This window comes from Electrona antarctica (assembly GCF_951216825.1).
Source record: "Electrona antarctica genome assembly, chromosome: 10".
Classification (NCBI taxonomy): domain Eukaryota; kingdom Metazoa; phylum Chordata; class Actinopteri; order Myctophiformes; family Myctophidae; genus Electrona; species Electrona antarctica.
The window spans coordinates 35890083-35907549 of NC_136791.1; the positions used below are offsets into that span (position 1 = coordinate 35890083).

Here is a 17467-nt window from a genome sequence, read left to right on the forward strand (position 1 = left end):
GCCATGGAACTCAATTGACTGGAATTTCTCAGTTGTGGGGACTTAGGCTCATTAGATCCACTGACCAGAGGCTTTTGTGGCGGTTCTGAACAACCGTGTATCCGACTGACTCAAGGCCGGGTACTGCACTCCCTGTGGTGGTGTGGAACTTGAATTTGAAGTTGTACATACTCCACACACACCTATGTACAGTACAGAGACGTGGTGTGTTTATTGTAAGATGATTCTAATTGATTTTTAATTGGTATATTTATTAATTGTTGGTTGATCTATTTATTAGTTGTTCATTTATGTAGTTTTATTATTTATTTATTTATTGATGGAGTGATTTATTCAGTTATTCAGTAAATTTAGATTATCACCTGGCATATTTGTCGTTTCCTTTGAGGAGCCAGCATATCGGATGCAGCCGGACCTGAGGTTGGCAATAATGAATTAAGCCCTGGTGGGACTGATGACTCTTTGATATACTGTAGGATTGATGCTTTTTCTGATCAGTATACAGTGGAGAGAGACAGGAAACACGGAGAGAGAGTATGGGAGTAACATATGGAGCAATAGACTGGCGGGACGCGCTGTCAGGCATTAGAGCCCATTTGGTACTGTACTGTGTACAGTAAAAGAAGTGATAAATGGACCAATAGGGTAATAAACGTGTGCTCATTGGTGAGCTGCAGTAGCGGCAGGGGTCACATACTGTAGTAGCTGCTCCTAATATAAGCTCCCTGAATGAGTGTCAATGTCTGTCAAAGTGTCCTTGAACAAGACACTGAACCCCTAACTGCTCCCAATGAGCAGGTTGATGTCTTGCATAGTTTCCCTCCTTGGTGTGTGAACAGGTGAATGTAATGCCCATAAACACACCACACAAAAGTGTCTGCTTGTCATCAGAGCTAGAGAACTGTGCTGTATACTCAGTGGAGATAAAGTTGCAGATCTAAGAATATTTCAGCATCGTATTTACTTGCTTAGTCTGTCGTATGATCGTATTTAGTTTCGTAATCGACATTTCTGGAAACTTCCGTCATATCAAACGAATAAACTTAACCTGAATTTGAATATCATCTGACATTCTCAGCTCTTCCCTATCCACCCCCATAGGAGCGTCTGCCATGGTTTCCTTCATGGGGGGATGTTCATTAATTTGTCAACCTGGCATTGCTGGCAATGCTTAGAGCCGTGTTGACATTCCTCAGCACTCTGTCCCGCACAAAACGAATCCATGTCAGGATTTACAAGTTTGTGTTGCTGAGGTGTAAAATGACAGGTCAAATGCTTTATTATAACATCAGTATGGTGTAAAATGACAGGTCAAATGCTTTATTATAACATCAGTATGGTGTTAAGAAATACCAGTTAGAAAAGTTAAAACTTCAAAGTAAATAAGCTAAAAGTTAAACCCTATACACATCATCGGCCGGTGTCCCCAGGGGCTTTCCCTTGAGCTACAATCTCTTTGTGGACAATAGCCGATCTACTAGCCAGTTCATGTGGTTAAGATTTCTCTCTACGTTATTGTGACTGTTGGACTATTATGATAAGGTGACCACTGAAATGGTGGTTAGTAAAAACAGAGATTAGTGCTGGGGTGAGCGGTGGTAAGTATATCACCGCAGTGTGATGTCATGTTCTTTTTGGTGGTCACCTTATCAGTATGAATAGGCCTTAAAGGTCTGGTGGGGACTTTTTTGTTACTTCTTTTCTTTTTTTTCTGTGGTTTGGGGTTTTCTGAATAAATAGCCTCAAATTGCTATCTATACTACCAGTAAGACGCCTGAGGGCGCAAGGTCGCGTGCACGCATCCGCCTAGGTGACAGCAGACTGCTGGGCGAGTGCTGGCGCTTTGGCATGGGGGTCAGATCAACATATGGAATGAATTCTGTACTGGCCATATATGGAGCGTGTCTTGAGTGTACAGGGTTTGATGTGGTCAGATCAACATACGGAATGTCAGAACAGGTCAGCTCCATATATGGAGATCTAAGGGTAAGGCGAGGTCGCGTGCACGCATCCGCCTAGGTGACAGCAGACTACTGGGCGAGCACTGGTGCTTTGGCATGGGGGGTCAGATCAACATATGGAATGAATTCTGTACTGGCGGAGCGTGTCTTGGGTGTACATTGATGTGGTCAGATTAACATACTGTATGGAATGTCAGAACAGGTCAGCTCCATATATGGAGATCTCTAGTGTGGCAGCGGGGGCAGTGTCTTGAGTGTACAGGGTTTGATGAGGGCCCAGGTAGGGCCGGGCCTTAATTTCCAGGCCTGTTGAGAACTATAGTTTTAAAAGTTACTGTCGCGTGTGCCAAGCTGTCATTCTCTTGTATTATATCGTACTTGTATTATTTATTTATTTCCCACCACGTATTATATCGTACTTGTATTATTTATTTATTTCCCACCACGGAGTAACCTCGCGGCAGACTAGCTATCCACCTCGGAGGAAAGTCTGGTAAGGCCGGCAGTGTCGGTAGGCCAATCAGAGGCAGGCGGGGCGTTACCATGTCTATGCTCGGACGTAGAATAGATATACGCTTTGAGGCCAGTGGAGTGATGTATTTCTCCCCTCAATTTGTATAATATAATATGCCTTACTCTGTAGCCATGAGCGAGTGTTTGTGTCCCAACCCGACCTTGTGTGTGTGTGTCAATTTAGGTACCACACCGACCTGTGCTTGTGTCGAGCTCTCATTTGGGCAGTGTCTGGCGTGTGCACGCGCACGAGCGAGGGGCCATTGAGTGCAGCAGGAGGCTAGATGCCACCTTTGTTTGATATCCTGAAGCAGTAGTCTGGACCAGAACACAACAATGGATCCAGACAATCAAAAGAGTGGCACCGTGCAAGCATTCTCACACACGCAAGCAGGCACGCACGCACGCACGCATAACCAGAAGCTAGTGAACATTAGCAGCTCCAGGGGTCATCGAGGGTCATTCGGTGACAGCAAAACATGGTGGCATCTCCATTCACTTAATTGAAGTAGTCAAAAACATCTTTAGACAATAACTGTCTGGTCCTTTAATCTCTATAATGCTGGTCCATGAGTAATGAGGCCTGACTGTGTCCAACTGAAGGATCACCGTTAATGAGTTCAAACTTCACAGAGGGATAAAAATAGAGTCACGGTACACTTGATAAGATAATGGTGTTGCAGTGGGCCTTCCTTTATTATTTCATCACTGATTGGGTAGTTTTCGTGTGTGTGTGTGTGTGTGTGTGTGTGTGTGTGTGTGTGTGTGTGTGTGTGTGTGTGTGTGTGTGTGTGTGTGTGTGTGTGTGTGTCAGCCTGCGTGCGTGCGTGCAACAGCTGAAGGCTAAATAATGAGTGTAAATAATGAGTGTTATTTGTGGCTGTAAAACGGATGTGTTGTACACTAAGCCCTATATCTTGCGCCACCCCCTTACCCCTTATCCCTAAACTAATTGCCATTTTTTTTTTACTATTTTTAAACATTTTAAAATAGTACAAATAGCCGATCTACAAGCTATCAATGTGTCGATGTAGATTGGCTAGTTGAACTATTTTTAAATGTTTTAAAATAGTAAAAAATGGCAAATACGTTTAGGGATAAGGGGTAAGGGGTGGCGCAAGATGGAGCCTTAAGACTTCTTCAGGGAATCTAAAAGAAATGATGAACATACTGTAGAGTATGCTGTTGAACTAAAGAGATAAACAAACCACTGAGTCTGACAGTACTTTGGTAAAACCAACCACTTCTCAGTAAATAAACAGGGAAGAAGCATTTAGAGATGATGCAGTATTGTCGTGATATCCTGTCTTTAAAGGACGAACTTTAGTTTTTTTCAACCAAGGTTCATGTTTTAGGTTGTTATTAGAGAAAGTAAAAGATGAGTGTTCATTTTTTTTCATTTGCTGCTTTCTTTCGTTTTAGGGATATTAGCTGTTTTTGACAGGGGGGCGGGGGCATTCGAGCATGGGGCTAAATATGTATTTTTTTACAAAGTTTTATAGCGATTTCTTTTTTTATTGTTTACTATAGTCCTAATAGACCCCAGAAAATTACATCTGGCCACAGAAGATCGCAGGATCTACTGAATGTGAAGGTAGCCTACTGGGGGGCTGTGTCATAGGCTCAATATGCCAGTTTGACACATTATTCAGTAGATCCTGTGATCTTTTGTGGCCAGATGTCATTTCTTTGAGTCTTGTAGGACTATAGTAGTCAGACATTATCCAAAACAAAACATGGGAGTAGAAACTCGCAGAATGACAGGCAACACTGAGAGACGACTTCCCCCTACACAGTAAAGTCCTCTGTGTTCATTTAACTCTTCAGATTTTACAGTGTACTGCCTCTCAGATGACTTCAGACATCTTGTCTTCCTGCCTGGCCCTCCGGGGGTTTAGGGTTGGGGGGGGGGGGGGGGGGGGGGGGGGGGGGGGGCACAGGAAAGGGAAAATGTCGGCCGTCTTGGCCCAAGTACTTTATAATGAAACCAGACTAATTACTGTATGTGTGTGTTTAGCTTGTTAATGTTGGCAATGATTGAGTCTATTGTTGGACTGAGTGAATAGAAAAACATTGGTACCCTGGCTCCAACTCAAATGGACCCAGACACACCAGCTCACAGTTCAAAACATGCACGCGTGGCGCAAAACACACACACACACACACACACACACACACACACACACACACACACACACACACACACACACACACACACACACACACACACACACACACACACACACACACACACACACACTATCAGTATGGGGGTCAGTGCCGGTAGTCCGACTCTGAGACCAACATACATTATCAGTTTGTGTGCACTTGGCATGACAATGTTTAAGAACCACTGTGCAGTACCGGTATATTAGTAGGGGAGAGCCGCCAAGGTTGTAACGCGTCATGGTTGTAACATGCAGCACGTTGATTGGTCAACGCCATAATGACGCCATGGCGTCAGTATGTTTACAGCATCGTACTCTACATGCCCAGAAGGTTTCAAGTGTTTACCTTCATCCTACTGGGAATTATTGGTGAAAAACTGGCTTTTCTCAAAAGGCGTAACATTTTACACCTGGAGTATCTGTGTGATGTTGGTGAGTAAAAATCCACATGGATGTCTTCATGCTTATGTTCTTCATTAGTTTGCATCGTGTTTAGACGCAATGCACGTTCGTTCTGGTCTGTGAGCAACACCAAAGAACAACTTGCAAAGTGGTTCAATTGTAACACACGCCATACCATTTCATACCATTATATGTAATATTTACATATGACATATTGGCCAATATTATGTTCAGTTAGCTGTCTTTCAATTACAGAGTGTATTCTAAATTAGTTTAGGGTTGTATATCATTGTACAACTCAATCAATCAAACGTTTTATCTTTTTTGTGTAATCAATGTATTTTCCCATTGAACTGACTCAAATGCCCAAACTGGTACACCCGATAATATTTAATAATTCCCTTATGTTTGATACATTTTCTTATCACATCCATGGTATGAAAACAATGTTAAAGAGTTGCTTCAATGAAATATAATTGATTTACACTGAAAACGATGTTTAATGGTGTTTTTTAGTGCCGTTACCTTTATTGTGCATGCCGTTACAATTAATCCCATATGCGCAGCAAATGTAACACTGGAACAGCGTCCACGTTCGGTTTAATAACTCCCGACCTGTTTTATCAATTGAAAAACTTGAAGTGGTTTATGGTAGCAGACATGTGTAGGTCCGTTGCCTGAAAATATTACATATGTAGATAAACGGATCTCTGAGTAAAAGAGTGAAATGTGCAAAGTGTTACAACCATGTTGTATAACCATAGGCTCTCCCCTATATTCCCTCCATAGGCTGAACACGCTCAACACTACATGCATGACCTGAAGTCAACCCTTGTTTTAATGAATGTAGAGTTTATACTAATGTGGACCACAATAAATAAAATGGGGGAAAAAACTAATAAATAAAGAAAACATTTCAAACATTCTCTCACTCCCTCCTCTTTTCTCCATTCCCCCTTTAATGACTAACTCTCAGTTTATTGACTCTTTGACATCAAGTCTCATATCAGTTTACTGTTGGTTACTTTGTGTGTTTTGTTTTTTAGCCTCCATGGCATTTCATAATTCCTTATTTGTTTTGGCACTTAGTTCTTAGCCCTCTAGCTTTTAAAAGTCAAAATACTGAACTTATCTCCTACAAAAATGTGTGTGTGTGTGTGTGTGTGCGCACACGCGCGCACGAGCGTCTGTCTGTGTACAGTATGTGCACGTGCATGTGTGTTAGTGCTGCACGATATATCGTATACATCGTTATCTCGGTATGAACACGGTATCAGCTATATAAAGAAGTCCACTTCTAAAGCCAGCAACATCCGTCTGTTTTCGGAAAATAAACCTTCTCAGTTTCTCCCTCCTTCGTTTGTGTCTGTCTGTGTGTGTGTGTGTGTGTGTGTGTGTGTGTGTGTGTGTGTGTGTCTGTGTGTGTGTGCGTGTGTGCGTGCGTGGGCCATGTGTATCCTTATTTCCTTAAGCGTTCATTTTCTACCGTAATACTTTTTTTGGAGATTCAAATAAGACATTTAAATTAGAGCGTTTTGGTGAACCGTGGCCATGTTGCTCTTACCAATATGGTCAATGACCCTCTGAGGTGCAAGTGTAGGCCTAAGTCCTGTACTGATTATTTCCTTTGGGGTTATGTTTTCATTGCAAACTGTGTTCTGTGCCATCACTAGAAGAGGGGACGGAAAGTGCACAGGGCCTGTGCCACTTTCCCTAGTTGCCACCCACAAACCATACACCACACACACACACGCACACACACCACACCACACCACACACACCACACACACACACACACACACACACACACACACACACACACACACACACACACACACACACACACACACACACACACACACACACACACACACACACACACTGCTTCATCATGGGAAACCAAACCTGCATGGCTTTTTTTGTTGCAGAATCTCTTTACCACCTCAACCACTTTAACCCTATAAATGTCTTTGACTGGGGGTCCTACAGTCAGGGGTCTGTACTAGGCCCCCTCTTTTTTCCCCTCCACGCCAGATCTCTTTCCTGAAAATAGCTGATCTGTTGTGATCAGATCCTGAATCCTGTCTTTTATTGTGAGGACATCTCGCATGAAACTTCCCAATGAGTTCTTTGTCTCGAGAGCTTGCCCTCAAAGGCTCTGAAAAATCAGCTTATTGTTTTACGTAGGCTAGCGGAAACCATCCAACGCTGACTGAACTTAAAATGACAAGTTAATAAATAATTAGCAGACATTGATATTTAAAATCTTTACAGTAAATTGCATGATAACGTTACATGGCTTTTCACTTTCTAGACAATAGGTTCACAGACATTTTGGTACATGGATTTTCAGTTGTTTAAGGTTGCTTCTCATTGATTTTGAGGCTTCAGAAAAAATATACATTTCAATTCTGCCCAACGCCTTTTTAAATTGCCAACATTGATGTATACTCACCGCATCTTTTCACTGCAGCTCTTGTTTCCTCTCTCGCTGTCTTGTGTCTCACCACAGCTAAACTGAAGTAAACTGCCATTCCTGCATTTCTTCCTGTTCATGTCTGTTGTGTACAGTATGTCTTTCACTTCTTAAACCTTGTATTGTAGAATTGTCCTAGTAATTATTCTATCAATCACTCCTTTTTAATGAATCGAATAATTGAGAAGCACATTTTATATATTTTGTAATATATATCCACAAATTGACACCACTACATTTCCAATTAGTTCATAATTGACATTTTAATGTTTTATATTGATTAAGGTTGGTTGCTAGGTCTGGCTAGCTCTGCAATGCTAGCACGATGTAAGCAGGCGGTGTCTGAGTCAGAGTGACCCTGCCTATGTTTTGTTTAATACTGACCCCTAACCCTAACCCTAACCCTTCATTGTCAGTTCTTCTAGTATACAAACAAATGCTTGTGTCTGTGGAATATCTACCTCCTTTAAAAGCTCATTAATCAATCTTATGGGACGTTACTATTACGACGTAATAGTAAGTATTACCGGAAGTCTTATCGCTAGATTTCACAGTTGTTAACCATTGGCAGTGGTGTTATTCATGGATTGATGATGGAAACCTAGGGCTTTGGTGAAAGCACAGAATCCAAGGAAGCTTAGTGTTGCCTTGGGACTGGGGACTGATGACATCACATGTTTGTTCTCATTAGCTAAACACTCTGGATTTAATTAACTAACCACTTTTAAACCCTCTATGCTTAGTAAATGAATACTTAGTTGACCGGGTTGGCTCTGTACTGGTCGACTCTTCTTTTCCCTCTACAGTATGACACATTGTGACCTTGTAGATCTGATATTTTTTGTTGTTCCACCCAGAATAGCTAGAGTTCAAGTAAGTCAAATTGGGAATGGGAACCAACTGTTCCCGAGCCATGCGGTCCAAATGTCAGGAGCTCTGACATTTGTCTCTCCTGTTTTTGTAGCATGCAGGCGGCTTGACGTGCATCCCCAGCCATGATGTACAAGTACAAGTGCTGTTTCTAATGATTCTTGATTAAATAATTCCTTTTTCGATTCTACAAATCGAAAAAGGTTTTAGTTACTTACGAATTAAGATCACACCAAAACTATCACTTCTTTATGAAGCCAATTTTGTACCATTAAAAGAATATATAAAATCTAATTTGCCACGTTGGAACAATTTACCTCTATCATTGGCGGGAAGAGCGCGAGAGTGCAATGAGTAAAGATAACGTTTTTACACTTAGTCCAGTGACTTCTCTTTCCATCTTACAGAGAAGATGTTTTTAAATGATTACTGGGGAGTTAATATTCATAAGATAAACTACTGGTTACATGGAACTGACACGGACTGATGTGTTTTGGGGCTTCAGTCTTCTTGTCAATCCTCTTACTCGCCCTAGTTTACTCCTCTCTTCCTCTTTCTCCCTCCTAATACTCACTTAACTCCATACTTTACTAAAATGTTGATCCAATTTCGACGTCATTTTAAATTCCTTTTACTTACTGGCAGTTTGTGATTGTGAAACAAATATTTGACTAATTTCGACATCCTCCTAATAGTCAGAACTAGGAAAAACGTCACTATGGCAGGTAAATAAAACGTTTGGGCATGTGGAGTGCTTTCGAGTTGCCCACACGTGCAAGTGCACGTTTGAATGAGGAGTCTGAGGACGCAACTGTCTTCAGTTAGCTATAAACACAACACAAGATATCTATCTAAACAAACACCAGAGCGCTCCGTCTCCCCTTCTCTCTCTCCCGCGAACTTGCAATCTTCTTCGGGTTTGAGTGAGTAAGGACGCGCTGTGATTGGCCAGTAGCCACGCATGCACGCACGCACGCACGCACGCACGCACGCACGCACGCACGCACACTGGAGCACACAATGTAATTGCATGCTTTAATGAAAAAGGTGCTAACAGACATATTGATGCAGGGTCATTTGTCTCTTTGCTATCTCAGACAAATATTCCCTGTATAAACATGAAGATGTTGATAGTGTATTTTGCACATACAGTACTATAGGCAGGTGCATTCATGACATCAGGGCTACTGCACGCACATACATACATTTCATGTATGTGCGATTGTGCGTGCAGTTACAGATAGCCTACTGTACCATCTCACCCCTGAAAATAACTCTCCCTTCTCAAAGCCTCTGTGTAATTAGAACACCATCAATCATTAGAGTGCGTGCGTGCGTGCGTGCGTGCGTGCGTGCGTGCGTGCGTGCGTGCGTGCGTGCGTGCGTGCGTGCGTGCATGCGTCAGAATAAGATGTTGAAGGCTGGGGTAGTGGGGGTGTGTTTTTATTTTGCCATGCATCGCTGAGTTGAAAGAGGATGTAGGTAACACACATCGACAGGTGGGTGCTTAGTTCAGTTTAAAGATGGATAGAGCCCGCACACCCATGCATCGATGATAGGGCTGTCCCGATCCGATCAGAAATCGGGCTTCCGTGATTATTCCGTGAATATTATATCCATATCATGATATTAGACTGGATATATTTGTCTGTGATTTTGGATATTTTACTATTATGATAGGGCATAAACGTGACGTGTTCTATAAAAATATAAATATCGGATTTTGAAAAATCGGTATCGGCAGATACTCAAAATCAAATGATCGGAATCTAATTGGGAGCAAAAAACTGTGATTGGGAGTTTGGGACAAAGTCAAAAGTCAAAGTCAAAGTCATACGATTTGTCACACACGTTACCGCAGTGAAATTTGTTCTCCGCATTTGACCCATCTCTTGGAGCGGTTGAGCCGCAGCCAAGGAGCGGTGAGCTGCAGCGTGCGCCGCGCTCGGGAATCATTTGATTAGTAGATTTGACCCCCAATCCAACCCTTTGATGCCGAGTGCCAAGCAGGGAGGCATTGGGTCCCATTTTTACAGTCTTTGGTATGACCCGGCCGGGGATCGAACCCCGACCTCACTAGAAGAGGTCACGGAAAGTGCACAGGGCCTGTGCCACTTTCCCTAGTTGCCACCCACAAACCATACACCCCACACACACACACACACACACACACACACACACACACACACACACACACACACACACACACACACACACACACATACACATACACATACACATACACATACACACACACACACACACACACAGCATCAAGCGTACATCTTCATGGCAGTGCACTTCTTACACCAGATCTCTTCTGCTGAATATAGCCCATTTACAAGCTCTTATGGGATTGTATTTTCACTAAATGTTCCCCCGGGAGTCAGGATGCTAGGGTTCAAGTGGTTAAGTGTTAATCGGTCTTGCTAATCCAAACATGTACAGGAAAGTGGAAACTATGGAAGTTCCGACACTGAATCAAATCTACAATGCCTGAGTCCCCACTAGGAATGATAGACAGATGGTGAGAGCATTTCTTTCCTCAGCAGTTTTGTATTTCTGTCTGTTACGTTTTATGAGAAAATAATTAATGTATTTATTCTATTTAAACTTTCTGAGCAAAGGTCAGAAGAACTGGCATGGGTACCAGGAACTCACTTGCTGTTTGTTTACATGTAGACATGCATGGTACTGTACATACATGCACCCTAGAGCAGTGGTTCTCAACCAGGCCACGACCCGCCACCCTGACAAGCACCTGCTTCACTCAGTTCCACAGATACATATTGTGAAAATAGCCAATCTACAAGCTCGATTGTAGATCAGTTATTTTCACAACTTTGTCCTCGTCCTTGTATTATTGGAGAAATTGGCCAATGTTTGACCAGTTTGGATAGTATAGTTTGTTCATTTCATTCTTTTAGGCCCTGGGGGTCCGGACCCACAGTTTGAAAACCACTGCCCTAGAGTGTATACAAATACAAACAAGACTCCATGGGCCTTATTTTAGTATGTTACCATGAATATAGGATAAGCATAACGTATGTGAGGTTGATTAGTTCCATTTCCATATTGGGTAACATCCTTGTGAAGACGCAGATGATGAGAGATGTGTATGCATACTAAGGATGGTAACACAGAAGGCTTGTCTCTGCTTCACTCGGCTAGACCTCCATTTCAATCCCTCCACTGTGTGTGTGCGTGTGCGTGTGCGTGTGCGCACGTGCGTGCGTGCGTGCCATAGAAAGACATTCAGATTCAGAAACACTACATGGTTAAATACAGTGTTTATTGTGACGGAAACATTTCACTGTGAACTGTGAACTCAGGAAGTGGGTTATATTATTTTCTAGACAACGTCTCACTTTGCTTCTCCTCTTCTCTCACTCTCCCTGTACATTTCTCTGAGCCTTACTATCTGCCGCCCGGCGCAAAGCCGCACTGGGCACAGCGCCGTCGGGCACAGTGCAACTGCTATTTTCCAACGTACCGCAGTTGTAATTTTTACACCCAGCGCCCATGCATGTTGCATAAATACATAGTGATCTTGCGCAAATTTAGTGCCAATGGTCTTAAAATGAGGTACACTGAGGTAACGGGGCACACTGCTATGTTATGCACAGTGAGAAGTGCTTGTGTTACACCAGCTTTTAGTTGGTCTGAACTACCGGCGCAGTGATGGCACAGTCATCTCCTTACTATTTAGAGTCTAAATAGAGGGTATGCGCGTGACATCATCATCAAACCAGTTATGCAGGAACGCCTACTGAGTGGCAAAAAAACTACTTTCTGGCCTTGACAACCCCTACATCCAAACAGAAAAATACTATCTGATTGCATTAAATGACTTTAAACAACATTACATTCACTTTGTCACTCGATCTGCCATTTACTTTATGCATGCGCATACCCTCTATAGTCTAAATTTTATTTTTATTTCTTTTTTCTTAGATCTAAATTTTAGACCATTGTACAGTAGGTGATTGCAATCTAAATCTGATTTCACTAATTTTACATACATAACATAAACTAGAAAGAAGCAATTCTGGGAAATTGCAAAGTATGGTTGCCTCCATCGCACCCGTCGCACCGACGTCGTTGGGGACCCAAGGAGTCTGCCAGGAGGTGTTGTGTTAGAGGCCAAGGCCAAACAACATGCCATTCAAATTTGGAGCTGATCGGATCCTGATTTGGTGACATATAGTGTTTTAGTTTTTTCGTAAAAATAGGCCCTTCCCACTAATTGTACGAGTCAATTAAATGGTCACATCACCCCTGAGATCATGTGTAAGTATTTTGGTGGGGTTTGAGCCCCCCAACATATTGTTTTTTCAACAAACTGTGACATTTTGGGCATTTGCGGCGCCCCCTATGGGTAAAAATGGAATTGCTTTTGGCGCTACATTGATTGAACCACTCTCGATATGTGATTAAAATTCCGTGTGGATTGAACGTTCCGTTCATTATTTGTGGCATTCTTTGTAAAATAGGCCCCTCCTACTAACTTCGGAAGCCGATTACGGCCGAACGGTATGGACTATCAAAATTCTGCCAGTGTTCAAGTAATGGGAGAGCACCAGAGATGTTGTGTACCAATTTGTGTGAGATTTGGACAAAATCTGTTGGAGGTGGAGCAAAAAGTGTGTTTTGAAGAAAATGCAAATTTGGTGCAATTTCGTTCTAGACGGAAATGGGCGTGGCCTATGCGGGGAGATCCGTCATGATCCAAGGAATCCATGGAAAAGACATTTTGATTTTACGACTTACGGTTCAAGTGTTATAGGAAAAAACGTGAAGTGGGCTGTTATAGCGCCACCATGAGGCTGAGTGATGTAATTCCTTTTCAATTAATTTTCATAATTATTATGAACCTCCCTCCTAAGTCTTGTAAATATGGCGCTTACGGTTTCCAAGGGAAAAAAAAAACTTAATTTGGAGCCTTAATTACTCTTCGATCTTCCCATTATAAGTCAATGGAGAACTAATTAATTAATATCAATTAAACTATACAACGGATCTCTTAGCAATGAGCAAGCACACGATTCCCGACGAAGCCGGTCGATTTGACATATGGCTCGAGTGCGTGTGGAAAAAACTGTGGGAGGAGTAGCAGGTCAAAGTATTCCAAAGTAGGGGAACAATAGTATGGTCGCCATAGGCAACCATACTAATGAGGAGACATTGCTGGTTTGCATGCCCAAAATGCCAGTTTCCCACCTCTCCTGAAATAATTTGTCTATACCACGTAATTGCTGCTTGATGGTCGCACACTAACTTTCCAAATTGTTTGTCTCTCTTTAAATACCAGTACGCCAGGATTCCAGCGTACCTGAGTGCACCTAAGGAAATGGGAGAGAGACACTCTAATTGTTATGCCCCAAACACACCCACCATGACCGCGTCTTTGTATTGTGCCCAGATAATGCTAGTGAAATTGAGGCACCCCGCCCCGCACATTTTGCGCAAAGCGTTGAGACCATCTGCCACAGATCGTCTAAATAGGGCCCTCTGTCTCCATCTCCCTCTGTCTCTCATTAATTTATACGCTCTACTTTGCAGACAAATTTACTTGTTGGCATACAGGGACGATCATGTGAGTTGATGGAGATTCTCATAGTCAAAACTAATTTAAATCATCTCACTAATGAGTCGGATCCATGACATGATGGCTTTGGACACGAGTGCATGCTTTTACTGTACTGTAAATAAATACACAATAATACCCTGATTATTGGGGTATTGTGATTCTCAAACCGAGTGCCGAGGCACACACTGTGGGCCGTGAGACATGTCACAGTGACCCCTTTTCCACCGGTTGGTTCCCAATGGGAACCGGTTCAGTTCTATTTGGTTCTTAGTCCATGAGCCAGAGCTCCAAAATTGGTGGGAAAACTAGACCTATATTACATTGTTTATAGGTTCAATACAAGTAAATGAATACATGATAACCCTTCCACAGTAGTAGCTTTTTCATATTTTCGATTATTTTGCATAATTTCCTACATATATATATTTAAGAATGTAAAATTTGTAATACAATAAATCATTGTCTTCGTGTAAGTACTCAATTGAGGAAGTTTCATGGTGATACAAATCTAATATAGGTATGGTTTTGCACATACAATTCATAATTAACGTTCTAATTTTGGAGCTCTGGCTCATGGACTAAAAACCCATTGGGAACCAACCGGTGGAAAAGGGGCCAGTGTGCTTCGGGATGTTGTGACAACCACACATTATTATTGAATTTATACAACTTTACAAAAGGTTATGAATTATTATTTTGTATTTACTATATCAGTGCACACTGGTATACACACACCATTTGTTTGCCTTGGCCACAAAACGTTTGAAAACCACTGGGTTATGTCAATAATTTGATTGATGAAGAATCAATGTGGATAGCCTTAATGTGATTATTACACCAATAATCCAGGTTTACAGTACATGTTTTACATCCTATAATAGAACATTATAGGATGTACATTGGCTACATATAAGCCAAGTGTTCACATGAAACACAAAGAAAGGCTGATTACCCTTGACACAAATACAGTACAATCATTAAAGATTGGTACAGGAATCAAGATGTTCAGGAACATGTAGTATAATATAAAGTACATTTATACCGACACACACACGCACGCACACACAGTATATACACAGTATATGCATATATTTCCCTTCTAAACGCTGTGTCCTCCACCTACTTTGTCCTCTCTGTGTACAGGGGCAGCTCAGAGCGTCGTAAAGAGAAGTCGCGAGATGCGGCACGCTGTCGGAGGAGCAAAGAGACGGAGGTGTTCTACGAGCTGGCCCACCAGCTCCCCATGTCCCACAGCGTCAGCTCTCACCTGGACAAAGCCTCCATCATGAGGCTGGCTATCAGCTGCCTGCGCACACACAAAGTGCTTGCTTCAGGTACGTATACAGTGCTAACACCATACGCCTTTGCGCTTTCACTTCTGCCTTTAGTGGGCGTCACAAACATGGAAAATGCAAGGTCCTAACGACTGCACCCCACAACTAGCCTGCCCCCAGCCTGTGTGATTTCTAGTCTAGAGGGTTGGATTCAGATTTGGCGAGCGCTGGCACTGGCGCTTTGGAATGGGGGTCAGATCAACATATCCGCCTGGGTGACAGCAGACTGCTGGGCGAGCGCTGGCGCTTTGGCATGGGGGGTCAGATCAACATATAGAATGAATTCTGTGCTGGCCATATATGGAGCGTGTCTTGAGTATACATGGTTTGATGAGGGCCCAGTTAGGGCCGGGCCTGAGTTTCTGGGCCTGTTGAGAACTCTAGTTTTCGCTGGCTGCCGGGCGCGGCTGCACTAATAACTCTAATAACACTAATGACTAGAGTTTAAATTAGTTAAAAGGTTAAAAGGGAGACATCGAAGAAGAAGGAAGGATCAACATATGGAATGTCAGAACAGGTCAGCTCCATATATGGAGATCTATGAAGGGTTTGAGGTCAGTTGTAGAGTTGCTGGCCAATATTGATGTCATCGGGGATCTCCATCCTGGATGATGTCACGTGATGTCACGAGGGGGGTGACTGACTGACTGACTGACTGACTCACTGACTGATGGGAAATGCACGATTTCAAAGTAAATGCGACCTGCGGTCGCAATAACATATATTTGCTGTAATTTAATTAGCCCCAAAAACTTTAAACCCCCAACCATTGTAGTTTATTTTATTGTAGCTTATTTTTATTATTTCAAAAATCGAATCTGTTGAAACGGCAAGACCGGTGATTGCAGAGCTATATTATATAAAGAGTTATATAAATTATAAGTTGCAGACGGGAACAAAGCACTGCACCATGTCATAGAAGTAGCCTAAACTCACAAATAATCGTTTTATATAGAAAGCACCCCGAAGTCCTCCAGCATGTATCATACACGCTGAAGAAGGCTTGACGCCGAAACGTGTCATATATCCGCGTCGATATAACCTGTGCTGCATTATGAATTGAAAGTACTAGAAGGACTTTGGAGTGTTGGTTATTTCTTTCTTATGCTGTGATACGCATAGATGTAGCTCATTCCAGGAAGTAAATGTAATTCACACTGATTCATGAGAGCGTAGTTTCAGTATTTTTGATAGGGGTGCACGATTATGAAATTATGACCGATATCCGATCTATCTATAGGGTCATATCTGCCGATACCGATTCTGACTGATTCTGATATTATACAGAGGACCACAATGGAAACAAGCCTAGGCCCTATAGGGCTATTGGCCCAAAGCCTGTTAATAAAGTATTCAATCAATCAATAAATAGCATAATACTTTTCCAAGTGAATGACTACTGAATTTTGACAAAACATTATTTGTTCCGTGCATTATCTTTTTTATTTGTTAGGACCCGAGTTGGCTTTTTTCTGAAACGTCTATGGACTAAAGTAATGGTAAATTCTCTACCGTTCTGAAAGGGGGAGGGAACTGCATTGCCCTATTTCCAACCAACGTCCTGGCATCCTGACAGTGGTGGCTGGTTGGCTACTGTCTGTCCACTTGTTCACTTTCCTGGTCTTTTATTTAAAAATAGAAGCTGCGGAAGCCAGACGGAGGAGTGCGACCTATTGTTCTGAAATTCCACAGTGTCTGCGTGTCTCAGTGCCTACAAGTTCAGTTCAGTACAGTAGTTACAGCGTGACAGTATGCTAGTTCAGTAGTCATACATGTAGTTAGGGCTATCACCATTACAATTTACAATGTAGGCATTTAGCAGACACTCTTAATCCAGACGAGCGATTTACATTAAGCAAGTCATTCATCAAGTACGTGTAAATACTAAATAGTCATCAAGGATCATAAGCAAGCTAAGTACCTAACATCCATCTAACAGTAGAATATCTGTACTATGAGTACTATACACTATAGAGTGGTATGTCTACATAATATTCTATATAAATTGCATAAGTTAGCCTTTGCATACACCTGTATGGTCGTCGAGGACAACGCTCCATACGTCCCAAACTCTTCCCTTCTCCCTTCTGGCTCCAAAACTATGGAATGCACTTCCCATCACAATCTTCCGCCGAAATCTGAAAAACCACCTC

The 17467-nt window shown here is 42.3% G+C and overlaps 1 protein-coding gene across 1 annotated transcript in view; it reads left to right on the top strand.

The window, feature by feature from the left end:
- Positions 1-17467, top strand: part of epas1b (endothelial PAS domain protein 1b) — a 58825-nt gene that overhangs the window by 18430 nt on the left and 22928 nt on the right. Inside the window, exon 2 of the mRNA XM_079511736.1 lies at positions 15124-15314. Within this exon, the coding sequence (XP_079367862.1) occupies positions 15124-15314 (191 nt within the window). The remainder of the gene's footprint in view (positions 1-15123; positions 15315-17467) is intronic.